Source organism: Talpa occidentalis, unplaced genomic scaffold (assembly GCF_014898055.3).
Source record: "Talpa occidentalis isolate TD23 unplaced genomic scaffold, MPIMG_talOcc4v2.1 talOcc4.4, whole genome shotgun sequence".
In the NCBI taxonomy this organism is placed as follows: Eukaryota; Metazoa; Chordata; class Mammalia; order Eulipotyphla; family Talpidae; genus Talpa; species Talpa occidentalis.
This window is the reverse complement of record NW_023604295.1, coordinates 44,483,886-44,504,552: the sequence shown is the minus strand read 5'-3', so window position 1 is coordinate 44,504,552 and position 20,667 is coordinate 44,483,886. Positions and strand designations below refer to the sequence as shown.

Below are 20,667 nucleotides of genomic sequence, written 5' to 3'. Positions count from 1 at the left end.
CAGACTCTAATGTGGACACTAAAGTCTGATTCAGAGAAATGATCCAAAAACAGATCAGCCTGGGAGCCAGGAGGCCTGGGTCCCCGTACAGCTGCTGCCCCCGTGGGGCCGTGGACAGGCCACCTGATCTCTCTGGGCTTTGGCTACCTCACCTCTAATAGGGTGAGTGGAGGAGATTTTTGGTTTTGTTTTTTGCTGAAAAATTTGTATTCTCTGATCTGCACCTATTGGTCACACAACATCACACACAACAGACAGTAGGAAAAAGCATGCCTGCAATACCTGTCCATCAGTACACCCAGCTAGTCATTATTGTCTCAAACAGGGAGAAACTTTTTTAAGGCCTTGGTAGTTATGTTACAGGTGCCAGGCCATTCCTCAGCTTGTCCCATCCCTTTATTCCTTGGTACATTCATCCTTTAATCACTGTGGCTACAGTGTAAATTGTATGTGTGCAGTATAGGAGAGAATCTGGAAAACAAAAGGAGTTCTTACCTCCAGGACCTCTTAGACAGATTTTAAAAACCAAATATTCCTCAAGACTAACAATTAAAAGGAACAGTGACAGTTTCCCAAATACTAAATTAAACATAGCAGGGACCCAAATGTTTTTCTCATACCGTCATTAGCCATACCTGATTTCAAGGAAGGGATTTTCTGTTCTGTTGAAATACAGAATTTATATCTCTCTGAGAGCATAGGTACAAGAGAAATCCCCAGCCTCCCCACTGTAGCATAGCTGGGGGATGAGTTGTTATTCCTTTGGGAAGTTGGGAATATGGTTGGCTCCTCCAACTTCTTCTGAAGATGAAATTTAACAAATGGGTGCTCGCTGAGATATACACACTCAGAAGCCCCTGTGAGGTTCCTTTCTAAATTTGAATTTTAATGAAGACTAAGCACCAAAAGGAAGGGGTTCTAATGCTAGAACTTGGGATATCAGCCAGCCAGATAGAGAAGGGCTACTTTGGGGGATGGAGACTCTGTAAGCCCCTCAACGCTCTCCACCTGTGAGTGAAGCTAAGCCATGCTTGATGACGGACTAGTGATGTCCCTCCTGAGCCTCTGCAGAGACGCCAAAGAAGGCTAAAAAGGACAAGTTTTAGTTCTGCAGATGATTTTATAGACCACGAATGTCTCCAATTCCAAATTATTTACTTCCCTACCACTACCAGGAATAGACCATTTGAGAGGGCCTATGAAAATTAAGTATTAGAAAAATCTGCCTCCATCCCACTGAATTGCATGCCCCAGACAGGCCACTTTCTGGACCTGCGTGTGTAGCCACCTACTTCTGCTTAGATCTGTGACTCAGGAAGAGCAAGCAGAATGGCCTGCTCCTGGAGACCCGGTAATATCCAGGGGGGTGTTGGGGTGGTCACCTTCTTAATCCTTCCATGAACCACTAATACACACTACACTGATCTTTCTATCAAGCTATTGTTAGGAAATTGTTTCAGTAAATGACGTAAATTGTTTCTCTCGTCCATAAACCCACTATCTTCAACTTGTGTCCCAGAATTTTTGCTCCATGTGCCCAAGAAACTCAATCTCCCTTGTCCTTTTCAGGAAGAAAACATCCATTTATATCTTGGCCCTGACAGTTCACTCTCTTCTATCTCAGAATATAGAAGCCCCTCCATAATTTTTGTCTTTCTTAGTTAGACCCCAAACACAGGAAATTCTATGCTACATTCTGTTGCCCATTAATTGTCCTTCCATCTAATTGGAGGAAAGGTTACTTTGATTACGCAGCTACTATTCACCATCATTATTTCTTTACCAGTATGTTTGTTATCTAGGTCCTGAAATTTATTTTTATTTTTTTAAAACCTTGATTTTTGCTTTTAAAAAATAGACTGTTATCTTCCTTTTGAGTACTTTGTAATATGACTTGAACATAACCGAATAGGCAGGGATTTCATCATTGCCAATATTAAATGTTGGGAGAGGCAGATTTTTTTTATTTAAAAGAAGAGAACTGAGTTGGAGGAAGCTGGGTCTTCTAATTCAACCAGTGTATTTTGGGGTCCTGCTGTATGCTGAGCACAAGGCTAGGCACTGAGGATGCAGAAACAAAGATAGCATCCTGGCCCTCAGGGAACGTTGTGTTCTGATGAGTCCATTCAAATCTATGGGCTTCCCTGGTGGCACAGTGGTTAAAGACAGGGCTATTAAGCTACTGCCATCCACTGCAGCATGAGTTCGATCCCTGGCCAGCCAGGGAGCAATCCACAGGGTTCAGCAGACCTCTCCTGTCTTGCCTGCTGCTCCCCTTAGCAGTGTATTTCAGTCAATCTGCCTATTCTGCTCTCCACTCTCTCTGATCAATGCTCTCACACCCTGCACCTCTGGCTTACACCCCAGTTCTTATATGCATAAATAAATAAATCTTTTTCTAAAAAATCTAGCTACACCCTCAGAGACTATTGGGGGCTTATACCTTATTTGGTAGCTGTCTATGGGATCTTTCTCTGTTCAGAAAAATGTGTTCTAAATCCTGCTTTCTGGGACTGTTAAAAATCTGGGCTTGTCCCTAATCAATGTATAATTACATGTAACCTTGATCAAGTTAAAAATGCCCCTGGACATCCTTTGAAGGGAAAGGCAGAGAAATCTATTTTTGATAATTTGAAAAGTAGAAAGGTTTTTGGGAAAGCTGACAAGCTCCAAAGAGTTCAGATCTGCTGGTGTTCATTCAGATATGGGATTAGGTGGAATGAAGAGCCTCCTAGCAAGGCGGGGGTGTGGGGGGTAGAGCTGTGTAAGGAAACCCAGGAGACGGCGGTGGAAGACTTAGTGCGATAACACCTGGCTCATAGGCATTTGTTAGTATGTGTGCTGAGCAAAAGTAGAGAAGTAGGTTTGGGAGGCAGGGAATTGTTGAAGGGAGTTGAAGCAGATTCTGGAAGACCAAACCCCAAAACTGGCTCGATTTCACTGAGTCATCTGGCCCAGCCTCCTGCCTCCAAGCACATCCTGCCTGCAGCCTGTCTAGCCAACTGCTTTTTCAGCTCTCGAGGGATGGAGGGCCCACAGCCTCCTTGTCATCTGTTCCAGAGCCACTCCCTTGACACTTAGAAGTTCTCACTTTTAAAGAATGGAGGCAGGAGGGGGTGGTAGGGAAATAGAGTAGCAGAGATGAGCTAATAGAAACAAGCAGACCAAATTAGGGCAGAGGACCCCAAAGAAAAAGGAATTTCAGTGGACCTGGAAGTGGGGAAGTAGTCTCCACATTTCACACTTCTGTCACACTGCAAAGTCTATGGGAGTTCTAGAAGGTGTAACCAGTCACTGGGAGCCCTGCCTCACAGATGCCCTGTCTGGCATAGTAGAGGTTCCTCTTCTGCTCTGAGAAAACACGGGAAAAACACTGGGAATCTAGACATCTAGCACCTCCCAAAAGGAACTGTGTTGTATTCAAATGTCTGTAACTTTCACAATCTCCCCACCCTTCTGTCCTCCCGAGAAATGTTCTATAATTGAAGGCATGCCTTCAGTTCTCCATTGTGTTTCATGCATCTGCCAGAGTGGTTACTTTTCATACCCAGCAACTTAGACCCAAGTCAAGTCACCATCTCTTACCCTGTTCAGACTTCTCCATCTGCATCCACCCTTTCAGTCACTCTCAGAAGCAAGCCATAAAGTCTCGCTAACAGAGATCACTGTTCAAAAGTCTAAGCACACGGTGGTTTTGTTCAGAGGCCATGGTGGTTTTGGTCTAACTTTACACCACTCTTAGATTTCCTGGCAGTGACCCTCCCCTCAGCCTTGGACTTTCTTGTTGACTTTCCTTGAGTCTCGTTCGGGTTCATGCCCTCACCTGACCCCACCTCCTAGTCCAGGCTGCACTGAAACCTTAGACGCATGTCAGTCCATGGAGGACCAGAGTCCTTTCCTGTTTGGGATAGGGGTCCACTTAGGAATGATTTTGGGGTGCAACTGCAGCAGTGGCACAAAAGAAGTTCTGACTGCTAGAGTGAAAGGGTACTCCCCCCTCCCTGGGCTGTAGCAGACCCCCTGCTCTGGAATTATAGGTAAGAGAACAGGCAAGGCTGTCCCCAAGAGCTAGGATAGATCAGGTGATCTCCTGGGAGTTTTCCCAGCTCTAACAGCAGGGTCCTCCCTGATGGCTCAGGGGTTAAAGTCAGAGCCATCAAGCTATCGCCAGCCACTGCAACACGAACCAGTTTGATATGGCACAGCAGACCTCTCTTGTCCTGCCCGCTACTCCCCTCAGCAGTGTATTTCAGTCAGTCTGCCTGTTCTGCTCCCCACCCTGTCTCTGGTGAATCCTCTCACTCCCCGCACTTCTGGCCTGCACCCCAGTTCTTGTATGCATAAAAATAAATACATCTTTTTTTAAAAAATAGAATAACAGCACGAAGATCCAGGTTACACACAGGCTGCGTGGGGGCAGCCATTCCTTCCCACGTCACTCCCTGCGCCTGAGCAAGCTCTCTTCTCCCAGACTTGGGGTACAAATATGAACAGGTGCAGCGCGGGGGCTTCCTATCTGCCCACACTGGAGTGCTGGGGTGGGTGTGGGGGGTCGTGTGCATATCTTCTGGCCTGGCTCTTGGATCTGGGGGGGGGGGTCTATGCAACTCTCAAAAACATGAACTTATGTGATGAATTCTCCTCTGACACTCATCACAACTTAAGAAGCGTTCTGTGTTTTTAAATAATTCTTACCATGTAAAGATTGTATTACATTTTAATAAAAAAATTTCTTTTGCATTTTACTTTTATAATATTTGGGGTTTTATAGATTTTTATTTTATGGCCAAGTATACTTTTTGTAAGGAATGTTGAAGTCTTGAGTATTTTTATTCCTTCAAAGCTATAATTAATGTCAACTGTAAGCACTGATAAATATTATTCATATGCAATTTTCCTTCTTTTCCACCGGGTCTTTTTGAAAAAACTGTGTTGCGGCATAGCATTTCATTTAAAACTCGGCTTCATTTTACACATTGTGAATACTGAAGATTCTGAAAAATAAAGATGCATTTAAAATCTCTGTGCTGTTACATGTAGAAATGGTAATGTGCGTTGCTTTGCCAAAGTGGTAATTAAATGTTTAATGGTTTAGAACTCCTACTTCAGCACAGGGGTTCTAGTCATTACTCACAGTGCGGAAGCTTCCACGGGAGCCTCCAGTTCTTTGGCGAATGCACAGTGGAGTGATGATCTCCTGTTCAGTTTGAAAATATGGTTATGTTGACATTATAGTTACTGTGCTGTGGTTTTGCAATAAATGTGTATCGAAAGCACTTGTGATAGCGTGGTCCACGTTTTGTTTTTAATCAAACTCCAAATGGCAATCGAAATGGAGCCAAAGTTTCCTGAGCTTCTGGGCAGGGAGATGTGGTGGGGGAAAAAAACAATGTGAGCTCGGGACCAGGGCAGGGTGGGCCAAATTCTGCTCCTCCACCAACAAACTTGGGAAGTCCTTCACCTCCTTTGGAGACTCTCAGCCATTAAGATACATCTCAGCAAAGGAGGGGGAGAGTTAGACTTTATTCACATGGATTTTGTGATGACTGAGTAACGTGATGAGCATGGAGCACATGGCACATTTTGGTTACTTGATAAATCTCATCTCTTTCTTCCCATCCTTCTTTCTTGTATCCCTCTCAAAATCTTCACTTTTACTTCATTATTATTATTTTAATATTCAAGTTAAAATGTATTGACCTTCTGAGGGCTATTAAATCCTTACATATTTAATACTATGTAAGAGGCTTTGGGAACACGGCCATGCCATCTATGTAAGCGCACCACAAATGTCCCCTGGTGGTCCATAGGGGTTTGACTTTGTGGCATCTCAGTCAAGGAACAAACAGCAAAAGTTCTTGAGGTGGGCCAGATGCTTCTCTGAACACGAGAGCGCTTTCTCATTTAGTTTCAGAGCGACACCATCATGTGCAAGTGGGGGAAGCCCAGTGAGAAACTTGGGGACAGTTTCACAGAGTCCTCTTCCCCTCATGCAAGTTCCAAAGTCTCCACTTTTTAAAATACAGAAAAGTATGTTTTCTTTACTTCTTGTTATAAAGGATATTAAAAGAGGTCATACTGTATTTCTATTTTACATCAATTTTATACCATGAACATTTTCCAATGACAAGGGAAACTTCTATAATTTAAGATATTTAATTTTACTGTTGGATATTCTAGGGAGATACATTCTTGGGAATATACTACATATCATTGCCCTAGTTTCTGAATATTTTCTTAGAGAAGATACCTAGAAGGAGAATTACTTGGGTACTTTGGGTATGAAGATGATTAGCTCCTGACACGTATCCTTAGATTAATTTAATTATTTATCCAACCTGAAGGGAAAAACATGCTTCTTCTCTATACTCACTACTCCCTTCTGAGACCAAATATATGAGTTTTCCCACACCAAGCAATTCTCCAATCCTCAGCAGACACCAACGGTTTAACTCACTTCTGAAACTTAACTGCCTAGAGTTAGGGCAGACCCCCCCAAGGTTAAATCTCAGCCCCCCCAGGATTGCCCTGAGATCCACATTGTCCACTGTGCTTCTCACCAACAAAGGACTAAAGATAGAGTCCCCATGACTCCCTCCAGGCCAAGGTTTGATAATGTGCTGGAACAACCCAGAACTCAAGAAAATAGTTCATGTGCTAGATTATCAGTTTATTATAAAAGTTTACAACTCTGGAACAGCCAGCTGTCTAGGGCATGGTGTGAGGGAAGGAGCAAGAAAGAGCTCCTCTCCATGAGCCCCACCTTCCCAGCACCTCCACATGTTCACCAACTTCGCTCCCCAGACCCTTCAGTTTTTGGTTTTTTTTACGGGGCCTTCCTTACTTTGCATGATAGATTAAATATTAGTCCCTGGTTGTCGACTCAACCCCCAGACCCTCTGCTCTTGGGGAGGTTGGGGATCCGATTGAAAGTTCCCACTCTATTTACCTGGTTGGTTCCCTTGGCAGCCAGCCCCCAACCTGAGGATACCCAAGAGCCCCCAGCTCCAGTCATCTCATTAGCATATAGATAGAAAGAGCACTTCAGAGCTGCCCAGGGTTTTAGGAACCGTGTGCCAGGAAGTCTGGACAGACACCAAATGTTCAGTTTTATTGTGTCACAAGCCCGTTACAGTCCACCAGCAAATGAGTCCATTTCAGGGATTCTGCCCAGGTGAGAAGGTGGATAGCAGGGAGGGTACAGGAGGGCCGGCCACACTGGCCTCTGTCCTCTCCCTTTACTTCTAAACTGCAGGCTTGGCTTACATGGGCCCTGATTCAACCCTTTGTTCTTTCTTGCATAAAAATACAAGACCTAGTGATTTTTTTTTTTTTTTGAGATTTGTTCCACATATAGATTTACTTTAATAAGTCAGTGAACCTGTTTCTTTTTTTTTAATAAATTTTATTTTTATATTCCCCATACAATTGCAACCCCCTTATTTTGACCCCAATCCCTCCCCTCCCCGCCCCCCACCCCCCATGAAGTGTCACTGGTTCATAGTTGTTTGTTGATTTTGATTTTTACTTTCTTATAGTTATTCATTTTCCTGGTCCCTTATTTTAGTTTTCTAGATTCCTGCTATGAGTGAGACCATCCGGTATTTTTCTTTTTCTTTCTGGCTTATTTCGCTGAGCATGATCCCGTCCAGCGCCATCCATGTTGCTGCAAATTGCATGTGTTTATCTTTTTTGAATGCTGAGTAATATTCCATGGTATATACATACCACATCTTCTTGATCCAGTCATCTATTTTTGGGCATTTGGGTTGTTTCCAAAGCTTAGCTATTGTAAACAGTGCTGCTATAAACATAGGGGTGCAGGTGCTCTTTGGAATTGATGTTTCTGTGTCCTTTGGGTAAATACCTAGGAGTGGAATTGCTGGATCATATAATCTCCACACAGCTCTCCATAGTGGTTGGACCAGTTTGCACTCCCATCCGCAGTGCAGGAGAGTTCCTTTTTCTCCACAACCTCGCCAACCTTTGTTGTTGCTAGTTTTTTTAATATGTGCCATTCTCACTGGTGTAAGATGGTATCTCATGGTAGTTTTGATTTGCATTTCCCTGATGACAAGTGATGTTGAACATTTTTTCATATGCCTGTTGGCCATTTGCATTTCCTCTTCAGAGAAGACCTAGTGATTTTTAAGATCCTGTTCAATTCTTGAATTCTAGCAAGTGAGAGAGAGTAGGCAAATGGAAAGAAATGGAGATAAGGAAAGAAAGGTAATTTGGATAAATGAAGATGGAAAGACCCCACATGGAACTTTTCATATGGGGTAACATTAGTAGGGTTAAAACTTGGTCTCTGCACTTTGCACAGTTGAACAATGCCGGGAAACACAAAGCAGATAGTAGGGGATCTGATAAAGTTGGCTTGGAAACGTGACCAAGAGAGATTATGGGATGTGGAAACGGGCCAACAGAACCTGGACACCTGTGCAGAAGGCCCCCTGGAAACCTGATGTCCCAGCAGGTAAAGTACCGACTCTCTCAGTCATGAAAAAAAACCATGAAAATAGGCTATAAAGGAGGGCCCCAAACTCTTCTTGGCATACAAACACTATCTCATCTCACCTCCTGCTCCCCTGTGTCCCCATTTCAATAAATCTGTCTTTTCTGTGCCTTATTCTGTCTCTAGTGAATTTTCACCCCTGAGCCTCTGGCCAGCACCCTGATTTCCCTGAACAACTATGGTATTCTACAAAACTGTTTCATGCGAAATTGAAAGGACTGGTATCATTTGTACCCCAAAGGAAGTAAGGGCTTATTTTGGATTTTAGTTAATAAAGCAATTTTTTTTGTGAAGTTCAAGACCATATCTTCCACATTTGCTTTGGGATAACCGTGACTCAGACGCAGAAACAAACCCTAACACCCCTCCACCTCCCCCACCCCAAACATACACCTGCTCAGCTTAAAACAAGGATAACAATGTCAGGTGCTTGCTAAGTGCCTGATACTGTTCTAAGCACTTTCCAAGCTTCAGCCTCTGCAGCAAACCCAGAGTGGATTCTATAATTAACTCCTTTCTGCATAAGAACAAATGCCTGAGGTCAAATAGCTGGTGAGTTGTGGGACTGCAGGTGAGCCTAGGCCAGCTGGCTGCAGAGCCTGGTTCCACTCGGAGGCAGTAGGGCCTGGCTCATGCTTTGTCTACACACACACACACACACACACACACACACACACACACACACACACACACACTGCAGTTTTTCCAAAAGCAGTGTATTTGTGTTGCTGGACTTTGTGTGAGACCCTCATTTATAATCAATTTACACTTCCTGACAGACATGACATGTCACACAGCTGTAAATGGTGTATCTAGAATTCTAAAGTCCAGGGTCAGTTCCCTGTTTCAGGGGCCTTCAGATCAGTGTGTGTGAGTGCAAGAGGTGCACAAGCGTGACAGATTTAGGGAAACAAGTTCTGCCTTTCCTAAAATCCATCTGCGATGGTCCCAGCACACTAGAGGTCAGGGCCAGGTCTGCTTTCTCACTTCCCTTTTCATGTTCCTCCTTTTCCCACTTTAGAGATGAAATGTTTCTTTCTTACACTTAGCAATACTACTGTGGATGTGAAAACCTTGCTGAAACTAAAAGAAAAGGGAGGGGAGATGACAATTTAAATGTATGTATAATCCTGTGTTTCTAAATTACGTAGGGTTAGCCAGTGTTACTGCAATAAAAAGAATAAAGTAAGTAAAATGAATAAATAAAAATAAATAGATAAAAAGCTACTCTGTGTATTAATAAATAAAAATATGTGTGTCCACAATGCCCCCTATAACAAGTTATTGTGAACTCAGGGTAGAACTATCCCTTTCTTACACATGCTTCTGTTATAGACCAGGTGATATTATGAATGGGCTACTTTGATTCATGTTGAAATACTTAGAATTCAGATGATTATGTAGTAGACAAGCAGGAAGAAGGACACTTGCTTAATAACCTTATCTTTTCCATTCCCTAACTGTTGTCAAAGACAGCCAGGTTCCAGGGAGAGTTCAAGAAAGCAAAGCAGGGAGAACATCAGTGGAAAGCTATGCCAGGAACCTATTTCTTGAATGTGCCACAGGCATGTCAAAGCTTCACCCACCCTTTATCTAACTGTAGACAGCATAGAATATTCAGGTTTGGAATAAAGCATGCTGCTTCTGAGTTCATACTCTTGGCCTCTTTCCCATCTCAGTTTTTGTTGTTGTTGTTTTTATAAATTTGTGTTATTTTTTAAAATTTATTTTTGCATAGACGAACTGGGGTGTAGACCAGAGGTACGGATGGAGGAGGTGAGAGGATTCACCAGAGACAGAGTGGGAAGCAGAACAGGTGAATTGACTGAAATACACTGCTAAGGGGATTAGCAGGCAAGGTATGTGGGTTAGCTTCTTGGCCCGGGATTGAACTCAGGCCTTAGCAGTGATAGAGCTGAGACTTAACCCCTAGACCACTATCATTTTTAATTCCTACTGTTGATTTCAATGTCCACACCCTCACAAGAAGATATTGTGGATTTTTCTGTTGTTAACACACTTGAAAACAAGCATTAATGCTTGCTTTGCAAATCATAGAGCTCTCTGCTTTAATATTTCTCATCCAGTAATTAGAAATATTTTTTAAATCCCTACTCTCTAAAATTTTACTTTATATTTTAATTGTCAAAATTTAAGTATTTGTGTAATGTTTCTATTAATAGTCATCATGATCTCTCAATCCCAAATGTTTTATCTTAGATCTTTTAGTCATAGGAAATTTTTTTAATCGGCATTACAATTCATACATATTTTAATTGCAGAGAAGTATAACAGTGTGAACAATAAGAGACTTTCAAACTAAAAAATACATTAGAATAAAATTCTGTGGGGGAAGTGGAATGACATACTCATTCAAAGGGTAAAAGAACAATCTAGATTTTCCCACTGTTAAGCAGAGCTCTTCTTATATTTCTTAAAATACGGTGCTTTTTGGATTCTGTTAGTTACATTTAAAAGAACAGTTTTATTTTTAAAATGTCAGTATTTACAATATGTCAGAAATTATATCCTCTGCAACACTTTAAACTAACATGAAAAATTCTAATGTCAATGTAAAAAACACAAGGGTGCAACTAAATTTTTGAAAACTCTTTTAGAAAGTATATAGTAAAAAGAATAGTAGTAATAAAAGTAATAACCTCTGCTCTACCTCACAGAACTCCCATGAGAGAACTAGCAGGAGCACGCACGGCTCCGGCTGCATGCTGGGCACACTGCTTGGTGGAGGGACTGAGGTATTCAGGGTATTGGCACATAGACTGTTCTGGATGTGGTCCAGGCAGGCAAACATGAATGTGTCAAACTCTGCTCTGAAAAAAAAAATTATAGGTGAAGTCTATACAAATTTCTTTGCTTATAAAAATTTGTAAGTGAAGCCAATCTTATACCAGGAAGGCCCCCATTCCTTTATTTTCTATTGAAATTGCTGGTGGTCAAATATGATACTAAGCAGATACTCACTTTACTGAGAATAGTAGAGAAATTAAATATATTTTGGTTACAACATTTTCTGGAACTTTATTCCTGGTCACCATTCCCTTTATGTTCTTCATTATGTCTTGATTAAAAGTAACTTATCTTGGATATTGTACACAATTTGGTCATTTTTTTCTGCTTATGAAACATTAAGTAGAAAAGCTAATGTTCTTTTTTCTAAATGTATTTTCAAGAGCTATGAATTCCCAAATAGAATTTATTCTTGAAAGACTCATAGTGTAAATAGAATTAAAGGCCAAAAATTAAATATACTATTTAGAGGTTATTTTGTTTAACATAATAAATGCTAGACAGACACAAAACCAGCCCACAAATATTAGAACTATGATTAATCAAATATCTATTATTCTGCCCTGTATTATTTAAAATTGTTTAACATCTGTTAGTTCATAAAACTATAATGTTCTTCCTGAAGTTATCTAGTTAACTCTCTCAATATTCTTCCTTCTAACTCCCAGGCTTTTCCCCTATTTATTCACTATTTTAAAGTGCTTAGTCGTGTTTGAAAATAAATAAAATTAGCCACTTCCACAACCATCATTAATTATTGTGGCATTTTCTTCTTACCACACTAAATATACATCTATATGAACATAGTTTCACTGACCGATAGAAATGCAACATAGGAAGCATAGAGATTTTCAGCTCAAGATTTATCTAGACATTTATAGTGAATATCACCTATTACCAGTAAGTCTACGGTGTGCCCTGTGCACTGCGCAAGGGTTGATGTGCTGATTTGATGTAATGGTAACTTATAGAACCACAAGTGTCGAGTGGGCACAGCTCAGGGGTACTATAAATGATGATAAAGTACTCACTTAGCGATTTAGATTTCCAAATGCAGAGCTAAAGGCTAATTCGCAGATTTTTGGCTGAATATCAAGGTTGAAGCGGATGTTTGGTGTGTTTTATGTACTCACACATAAACATTCGTATATGCCTGTATGTCTTCTAGCCGCCTCTATCCATAGCCTCAGGGAATTAGAACTTGGGGCCCAGGAATCAAGAATGAAAGACCCCTTTTTCACTGTGTTTCTTTTTGTATTCTTGGGTTTTTAAAAAACTTGCACAGATTCCTTTTAAATACCCACTATTTTCATTAAAGAAATGAGTAAAAACTACATATTGAAGGAAAGTCATGAGCTTTCATTCAAGGGAAAAAAATGCTGTTGGTCCAGGCTGCAGATAGCCTGGGCTGCCCTGGTTCCGCTGGGAGCGCTGGCCACCGGGGCAACTTGGGGCTGTACCCCTGGGAATCTCCTAAGGGGGATTCACTGGGGTGGGGAAAGGGGAGCCTTTGTGTTTGAGAATGTTCAATGTCAGGTAGAGAGAATTAAGACTATCCCGGGCACAAGATGAATTCGAACAATATTTGAATCTTTTTGACCAAGGATTAATATCTTTGATACACAAGCGCTCCTATGAAGCATTAGGAGTGAGATGATCACCTAGGAGAACAGGTAGAGACCATCCCTCTTAAATGGAAGATATGCAAAATCCAATAGTGTTGGTAACAAGCACATGGACTGCTGCATTGAAATTCTGGCCCTCTTACTGACTAGCTGTGTAAATTTGGGCAAATTATTCAAATTCATTAAACCTCAGTTTCCTCTCCTGTAATACTTAATGTGATAATACTTAATTCCTCTTAGTGCTGTTGTGAGGACTGAAGAAGATATCAACATATCACTCTTGGTTCAGTGCTTGTGGGTGAAGGCATTTATCCAGGGTCGTTGTCAGGGTTAGTCAGAACAAGATGAGAATGCACTGCTGGAGAAGCGTATTTCCATCAGCAAGAGACCTGGCTGTAGAATTAAGAGATTTTGCTTCTGGAAATACGGGTAAGAAGGTCCATGGCAGTATTCTCTGGCAAAGAAAATTTTTAAACCTAGGAGGAGTGTTTGAATAAATGATAACTTTATATAATAGAATGACACATTTATATAATAGAGGAGAATAATTTATGTAACAGAGTAGATGCATCTGTTTAATAGAAGTAGAATTTATATAATGAAATGTTTTAGGTCAGGATTTTCCAACCATTATGCAAACTTTTTCCAAAATAAATCTTCCTCAGTGCTGTGAACACAGGAAATAAATAAAAAATTGAACTTTCATTGACAAGGTGACTGCTTCTACCAACGAGACCCTCCCTGACCCACTCCTAGGGTAGCTGCAAAAGGAGTTCTGAGGCTCACAGAATTTTTAACCATGTGGGAAAATACTGATACAATGTTATATATGAAAATCAGAATAAAAACTATATACATAGTATGTTTAAATTTATAAAACACTCTAAAACCCACACACAGTCACAGAAAGAGCACACTAAAATAATGATAGTTCTCTCTTGGTTGGACTTTAGGGCACTTGTATTTTGTTTTAATTTTTTTTGTTTTATTTTCCAAAACTTGTTCAATAAATGTGTATCATAATTGTAATCAGGGAAAAAAATCACTTGAAAGGTTTTTATTCCTTTCTTTTCCCAATATTCACCCCAACATTCAGTTGGCACCAAATATTCAAAGGTTTGTCCCTCTGGTTATGTCTCCCCTATGATAAAAATAATTATAAAATACATCTGTATAACAAGTTATGCTTAAATCCAGACAGTGGTTTAATTGTGATTATATAAATTCCATGTTACACCAAGTGGTAAACAATGGATTTATTTACTTCCCTGGGTGCTCTTTTCCTTTTCTTGGAGTTAATAACTATCATTTGTGGAGGAAGGGGGTTGTGACAGGGATGCTGGGCTTTTATCAAATTGTTTCTTGACCTCGGTGATCATTACAAAGGCATTTATCCTAAATTTGCTAAGCAATACTTTGTTTTGTGTGGTTTTTCTGTTTGTTTTTTATTTTTGAAAGTTAAATAAACCATGCAGCAAGAACCCAAAAAAAAGGCCTTTTTTTTTTTTTTGCTTAGTTTTCTTTGAAGTCAAATTTAAATCTTTCCCCACAAGCCCTACTTTTATAAAACAAATCTTCAGACAATTCCCCATACAAATCTGCAGATAACCTAACTGTTCTTCTCTGCATCCCTCTGGGTGCCGCTGCTCCCAGCTCCTCTGGACCACGACTCTCGAGCCCTTTGCATGGCTGTCACCTCTCCCCTCTCCTCACCCCCTTCCTGTGTTAGACCCCTTTTTTCTTGGGTCCATTTTTTCTTTCCTGGTTACTTGTTTTAGTGAAACAGAGCATGTGGATATTTTTGAGACTCAGTGTCTGAAAATGCCTCTGTTTTACTCTAGCGTGACTCGTATTTGGGCAAAGTATAAAATTCACAACCAAATATTTTTACTTCAGAATTTTGACACTTTCTACTGTAGTCTAGATTTATTTATTTTTTTTTTTTATAGAGGCATGTTTTTCTTTCTTTCTTTCTTTGTTTTGTTTATACATGCACTGGGTACAGTCAGAAGCACGGGAGGGTGAGAGAATTCACCAGAGCCAGAGTGGGGAGCAGAGCAGGCAGAAGGACCGAAATACACTGCTGAGGGGAGCAGCGGGCGGCAGGAGAGGTCTGCGCGCCATGTGGGACCCTCCTCTGGTGGCCGGGGAGCAGCCGGGGATCGAACCGGCGCCGCAGAGGCCGCGGGCAGCTTCGCAACCCAGCGCTCAACCGCTGCGCCACCGGGGAGGCCCTGTACTCTAAATTTAAATCTTTGTCACAAGAGGTTTTGTACCATTCATATCCCTATTTTTTTGTCTGTTGTTGGACTCTTCCTTGCAGGAAAAGAATCCAGACTCCAATTCTGTGTGCTTTTGAAAGTCATGTTTATGCGCCTCAGGGTAGATGTTTCTCATCCTGGTGCTATCTTCTGGGTGAACTCTTTGAACGGCAAACCTCTCGTCCTTTGGTTCTGACAACTTTTTCTATATTCTCCTTGATAATTTCCTTCTCTTGAGTTTTTAAATGATAGATCTCCTGAACTGACCCTTTAATTTTCTTGCCTTTTCACTATTTTTTTTTTCATTTCTGAGCTTTAATTAGTTTTTTTTACTGCACCCTGTTCTTATTTCATGAATGCAATATTTTTACATATTCTGAATTAGTATTCTCTATATATCCTTTGTTTTCATTGAGTTCATCTTTATAGTGCTTGTTTAGGTCTTTCATGTTGGTGCTTTATCTGATGTCTGTGCCTGTTCATATTTAAAAGTGAGATGCTGTATTAAAAAAACTAGCAACAACAAATGTTGGCGAGGATGTGGAGAAAAAGGAACTCTTGTGCACTGTTGGTGGGAGTGCAAACTGGTCCAACCACTATGGAGAGCTGTGTGGAGATTTCTGGACCTACTAAACATAGAGCTTCCATATGATCCAGCAATTCCACTCCTAGGTATTTACCCAAAGGACACAGAAACATCAATTCCAAAGAACACCTGCACTCCTATGTTTATAGCAGCACTGTTTACAATAGCTAAGCTTTGGAAACAACCCAAATGCCCAAAAATAGATGACTGGATCAAGAAGATGTGGTACATATATACCATGGAATATTACTCAGCATTCAAAAAAGATAAACACATGCAATTTGCAGCAACATGGATGGCACTGGAAGGGATCATGCTCAGCGAAATAAGCCAAAAAGAAAAAGAAAAATACCGGATGGTCTCACTCATAGCAGGAATCTAGAAAACTTAAATAAGGGACCAGGAAAATGAATATAAGAAAGTGAAAATCAAAATCAACAAAAAACTATGAACCAGAGACACTTTTTTGGGGGTGGGGGGCGGGAGGGGAAGGATTGGGGTCAGAATGGGGCGTTTGCAATTGTATGGGGGAATATAAAAATAAAATTTAATATTTAAAAAAAAAAAAAATAAATAAAAGTGAGATGCTGAAAACGGACGGTAAGCTCTGTGCACTTGAGCACCATGTGCTATTAAGTGTGCCTGACTGTAGGATAGTTGCACAGATGACCCACTGGTTTCTTCTTTCAGAATCTGGTTTGTTTCTCCAAAGAAATATCTTCCAATCTCTTTCCTGAAGGAGGAGGAGGGGGAGGGAGAGGAGAGGGGGAAGGAGGAAGAGGAGGGAGAAACCTGGTTGCTGCATTCTTGGAATTAGCTGGGAAAGCTAACTGCTGAGTCCCACCGGTCCTCTGAAAACCACTCAGTCCACAGTTGTCTAAACAGGCCCTCACACACACACACCTCTGTGCCTCGCACAGCCGTGTCCAGGGCTTCTCTGATTCAGTGTCCCAAGTGGCATCCTCAGTGCCCCTTTGAAGACAGAGGAGTGGTGTTAAGAGTTGTACGCATTGAGAGTGAAGGTGACTTGAGAGTCTAGCTGAAACACACACACAGGTTTTTCTACCATCCCCTTTTCAAGCCCCCAGTTTAACTCTCTTCCTTGATACCTGGTTCCTTCAATTTCTGATTCTTTCTGATATTGCTTGGGTGAGTAGGTCTGACCCACATCCGTGCTGCAATGATTGCTATTCTTCCATCTGCTTCCTGTCCTCCTGGATTATGATGTGGGATTACTGATACATCCTAGTTTTATTGAAAATAGACACTTGCTGAAGATTAAGCTTTTGTTTTTTGTTCTCTTGGCTTTTGCAATGATGTTGAGAGAAGGTAAAAGAAATGTGTTCACAAAACCATTTAAAATTCCTAACTCTCCACCTTGATTTTTAATATAACTGTGATTATATTTTTCATTTCCTGTATCCTCTAAATTTTCTGCAATGAGCATGTATTACTTTATTATTATTATTATTATTTAAGATTTATTTATTCATTCACACAAGAACCGGGGTACAGGCCAGATGCGTGGGAGGGTGAGAGGATCCACCAGAGACAGAGCGGGGAACAGAACAGGCAGACTGACTGAAATACACTGCTGAGGGGAGCAGCGGGTGAGGAAGGAGAGGTCTGCCGCGCCATATGGGACCCTCGCAGGCCTGCCGGATTCGAACCGGCGCTGCAGAGGCTGCAGACAGCTTCACAGCATGGTGCTCAACTGCCTGCGCCACCAAGGGAGGCCCTACATGTATTACTTTAATATGAAAGTGAAAAAATGCACACATGTGCAGAGAGAATTAGAGAGAGGGAGGGGCTTAAAAACAAATATAAGAGTGCCCAAGAAGGTCTGGAACACCTAAGCCCGCATCTTCCTTACTCTCCTGCTGACTCAGCTGGCCTATAAGGCTCCTGGTCTTTCCCACCTGAGCTTCCTGACATCAGGCAGGCATCCATGCTGCCTCAAGCACCTTGCAGAGAACACCACACCTTCTGTGTATGGGAGCACAGTCTTGGTTTCCTCATCTCTGGACCAGGGCTGTTTAGGGAATAGCCTTTGCCAACCATGCAGGCTAATCTGCATGCAGTATGGAGACCTTCATGCCTTCTGAATAGTGATGCCTCCCAAACAGTTTGAAACAGTTTGAAACCCAAAATGGTTTCTATGAAAAGATAATTCAGTGTGTTTTGTTGCATTGTGTTTTATCCATGGATTTCCTCTCCCACTGGTGCTAGAAATTCTTACGACTACTTCCTACAGACGTGTCTAGCGCCTCCACTTAGACAAAAATGAATGGCCCTTGTGAAGAGGCACCCTGGGACCTGGGGCACTCTTGATTTTCACTGGCTCTACTAGGCCTAAGGGAATTCAAGACCCGAAGATCTAACATAACCCTCACAAGCTCTGGACTCACAGGGCTACCATGAACTCAGTGAGGAATCCAAAGCAGCAGGCTCACTACCCCCAGAGCCCTCTGACTGGACTCTGCTTTGGCCTGGGGACATGCTATTTCAGTTGTCCCCGTAGCACAAAGGGGTCCAAGACTCGAGATCCAGGGATGCTCTTTTCCTCCTCCCCCATCCTGCAAGATCCTCCACCTCCTCCACACTGGGTTATCAGGCTTTATAGCCTGACCAGCAAGTAGATTTTGTTGGGAATCCTATGAGAATTGACTCAGCCAATTAAGTCAGGAAATTGTTCTCTAAATTTAACATGTTCATCAATGTCATCCAAAATGGTAGCATTGATTTGGCGGGTTGAGGCTGTGAGGTTATTTTTATTTAATCCAGTAAAAATAGTGGGCTTCCCCTTCCTCACAGGTTTACTCATTTCTTGGCCAATTTTGCTTTCATTAAACTCAACAGTGTAAATGCCTTCATAAAATAGCACTCATCAATACTCTCTTGATGGACTCACATTTCCACGCTGGAGGTGTTGCCTGCAAGAGCTCTAGGGAAGACGCGGACATCTCTCCTGTTATGTACCCTTGCGTCCCTACTAGTGAATTTGCTTACCCCCCTCATCTTTTTCCATAAAGTGTTTAAGGTAATATGTGTGCACATATACTCTAAGTGCAAAGGTATCCTCCGTTAAAGTCACACTCTACTTGAGTTATTCCCTCTACCCTAAGCAGACCATCTGTCTCCCCAGCGCATAGCTCTGATTGACTAGACGGTGCCAAGAAGAGCCCACACACATATGTACAAACACAGAGTTACATTTGGAGACTGAATATCATCTTTAATTAATAATGCCACAGCCTAACCACCTTTTTGTTGCTGTAGCAGACTGTGATTGTGTGTGTGCGTGTGTATTCCTGAACAGATGAGAGGCCAAGCAGGCTCTGCCAGCAGCTCTGCTGAGCAGCAACTGGCAGACAGTCTCCATGATGGCCAGAAGCGAGACTCCCGCCACCCTTTCTCCTGGGCCACCTTCCGTGCATTCTGAGGGCAAGGTTGAAGCCTGCATGAGCCCAGATGAAAAGGCTTCTCAGCAAAGATCAGTGTCCAGACCTCAGGCCTCACTGCCTCTGGCCAGAAGGATGTCTCTAGGCAAAGTACAGACAGATAGGCAGAGGCAGACAGCCTGGGCCAGCCTTGGTCCCCATGTTCCACCAGGGCAGCACCGTAATGGTCCAGGCCTGGGCTGAGAATCCAGAGCTACCAGGACCATTTGATTAGTTCCTTGCAGAGATCATGGGGATATAGCTCAGACACTTCCTGGATCAGCCAGAGGGGGGTAGACTTGGTTCATGATGGCCACGTGGGCTGTTGTTTCCAAGCCAAATCTAAGAACCTGCCCTCTGCCATCTCCACTCTCCACTTCCTCACATGCCCAGTAGGTCCGCAGCCCAGACACAGCAGGGGAGGTCAGCATGATGGTGGGTTGAGGAGGCCATGAGAGACCTGGGCTGAGCTGGAACTGCAGCCATGTGCCAGCCTGAAGCCAGCCCTCTCCCTCATGGTCACCGCCAGCCACAGCTCTTTAAAGCCGAATGGGACCCCCACAAGGCAAGGCAGCAAGTTCTTGGCCTAGTGCAGAAGGAGAAAACCCAAAGGACTCCATCGTCCCATCTCTAGCTGCTCTGTGCCTTAGGAAGGCAAGGCGCCCAAGTCCCCAGGACAGTGGTATCAGCTGTTGGGGAAGCACCGTTGTCCAGGTGAGGCCTCAGGCCGAAAGCTGTGTTTATTCAGTGGGCTTGGGTAGTAGGTGGTCGTGTACACATTGGTCTGCTGCAATGGGTAGAAGTTGGCTCTGTCATCCGGAATCAGGTTATTTTTGTTCAGGGTCTGTAGGAGAAAGAATGAACCAGAGAGGAAGGGGTAATAGAGGTGGGGGAAGGGAACAGGCCAGAGCAAGATCAGGACCAGTCAGTCAAGAACATTCTGACTGCTGACAAGGGGTTCTATTCACAACGGCACTGCACCCTCTCTAGCACCTAGCCCAGGCTCAGCGCCATTGTACCTTTCTCCTTGCCGACTGCTTCTCCCTACCTTGAACTCCATGGGCGTGTACTTCTCATTCTTGGGGGTTCCTCCACCCTTGTAGTGCAGGTGGTTGGGGGTGGCAGGATGGACAAGTGTGGACTCTTGGGACTGGCGCTGGCAGTGTTGGCAGGATAGGTACACTGCCAAGGTCAGCAGCCCAGATCCCAGGAAGCAAGAGACACCCGTGGCCACCAGGTGGATGAGACTGAACCCTGAGAAAGGAAGAGGCAAGTTTGAGGAAAGGACCCTGTGAAGGAGAGCCTCCCCATGCCTGCCAGCAGGAGGCCCTGAGGCATAAAGGATGGGGCTCTAAGACCAGAACCACAGAAACAAAAGGGTGGGCCAGACTGTCACCAGAGGCCTCTCTCAGGGCTCCCCCTGTGGTTT

At 42.7% G+C, this 20,667-nt stretch overlaps 1 protein-coding gene across 2 annotated transcripts in view; it reads right to left on the bottom strand.

The window, feature by feature from the left end:
• Positions 1 to 19,016: 19,016 nt before the first annotated feature.
• The window catches only part of SEMA5B (semaphorin 5B), a 114,650-nt gene continuing 112,999 nt past the window's right edge, over positions 19,017 to 20,667 (bottom strand). For both annotated transcript variants that reach the window (XM_037525437.2, XM_037525435.2), the window contains 2 exons: positions 20,287 to 20,492; positions 19,017 to 20,082 (listed from right to left, as the gene is read on the bottom strand). In XM_037525437.2, the coding sequence (XP_037381334.1) occupies positions 19,924 to 20,082; positions 20,287 to 20,492 (365 nt within the window). In that variant the 3' untranslated portion in view covers positions 19,017 to 19,923. The remainder of the gene's footprint in view (positions 20,083 to 20,286; positions 20,493 to 20,667) is intronic.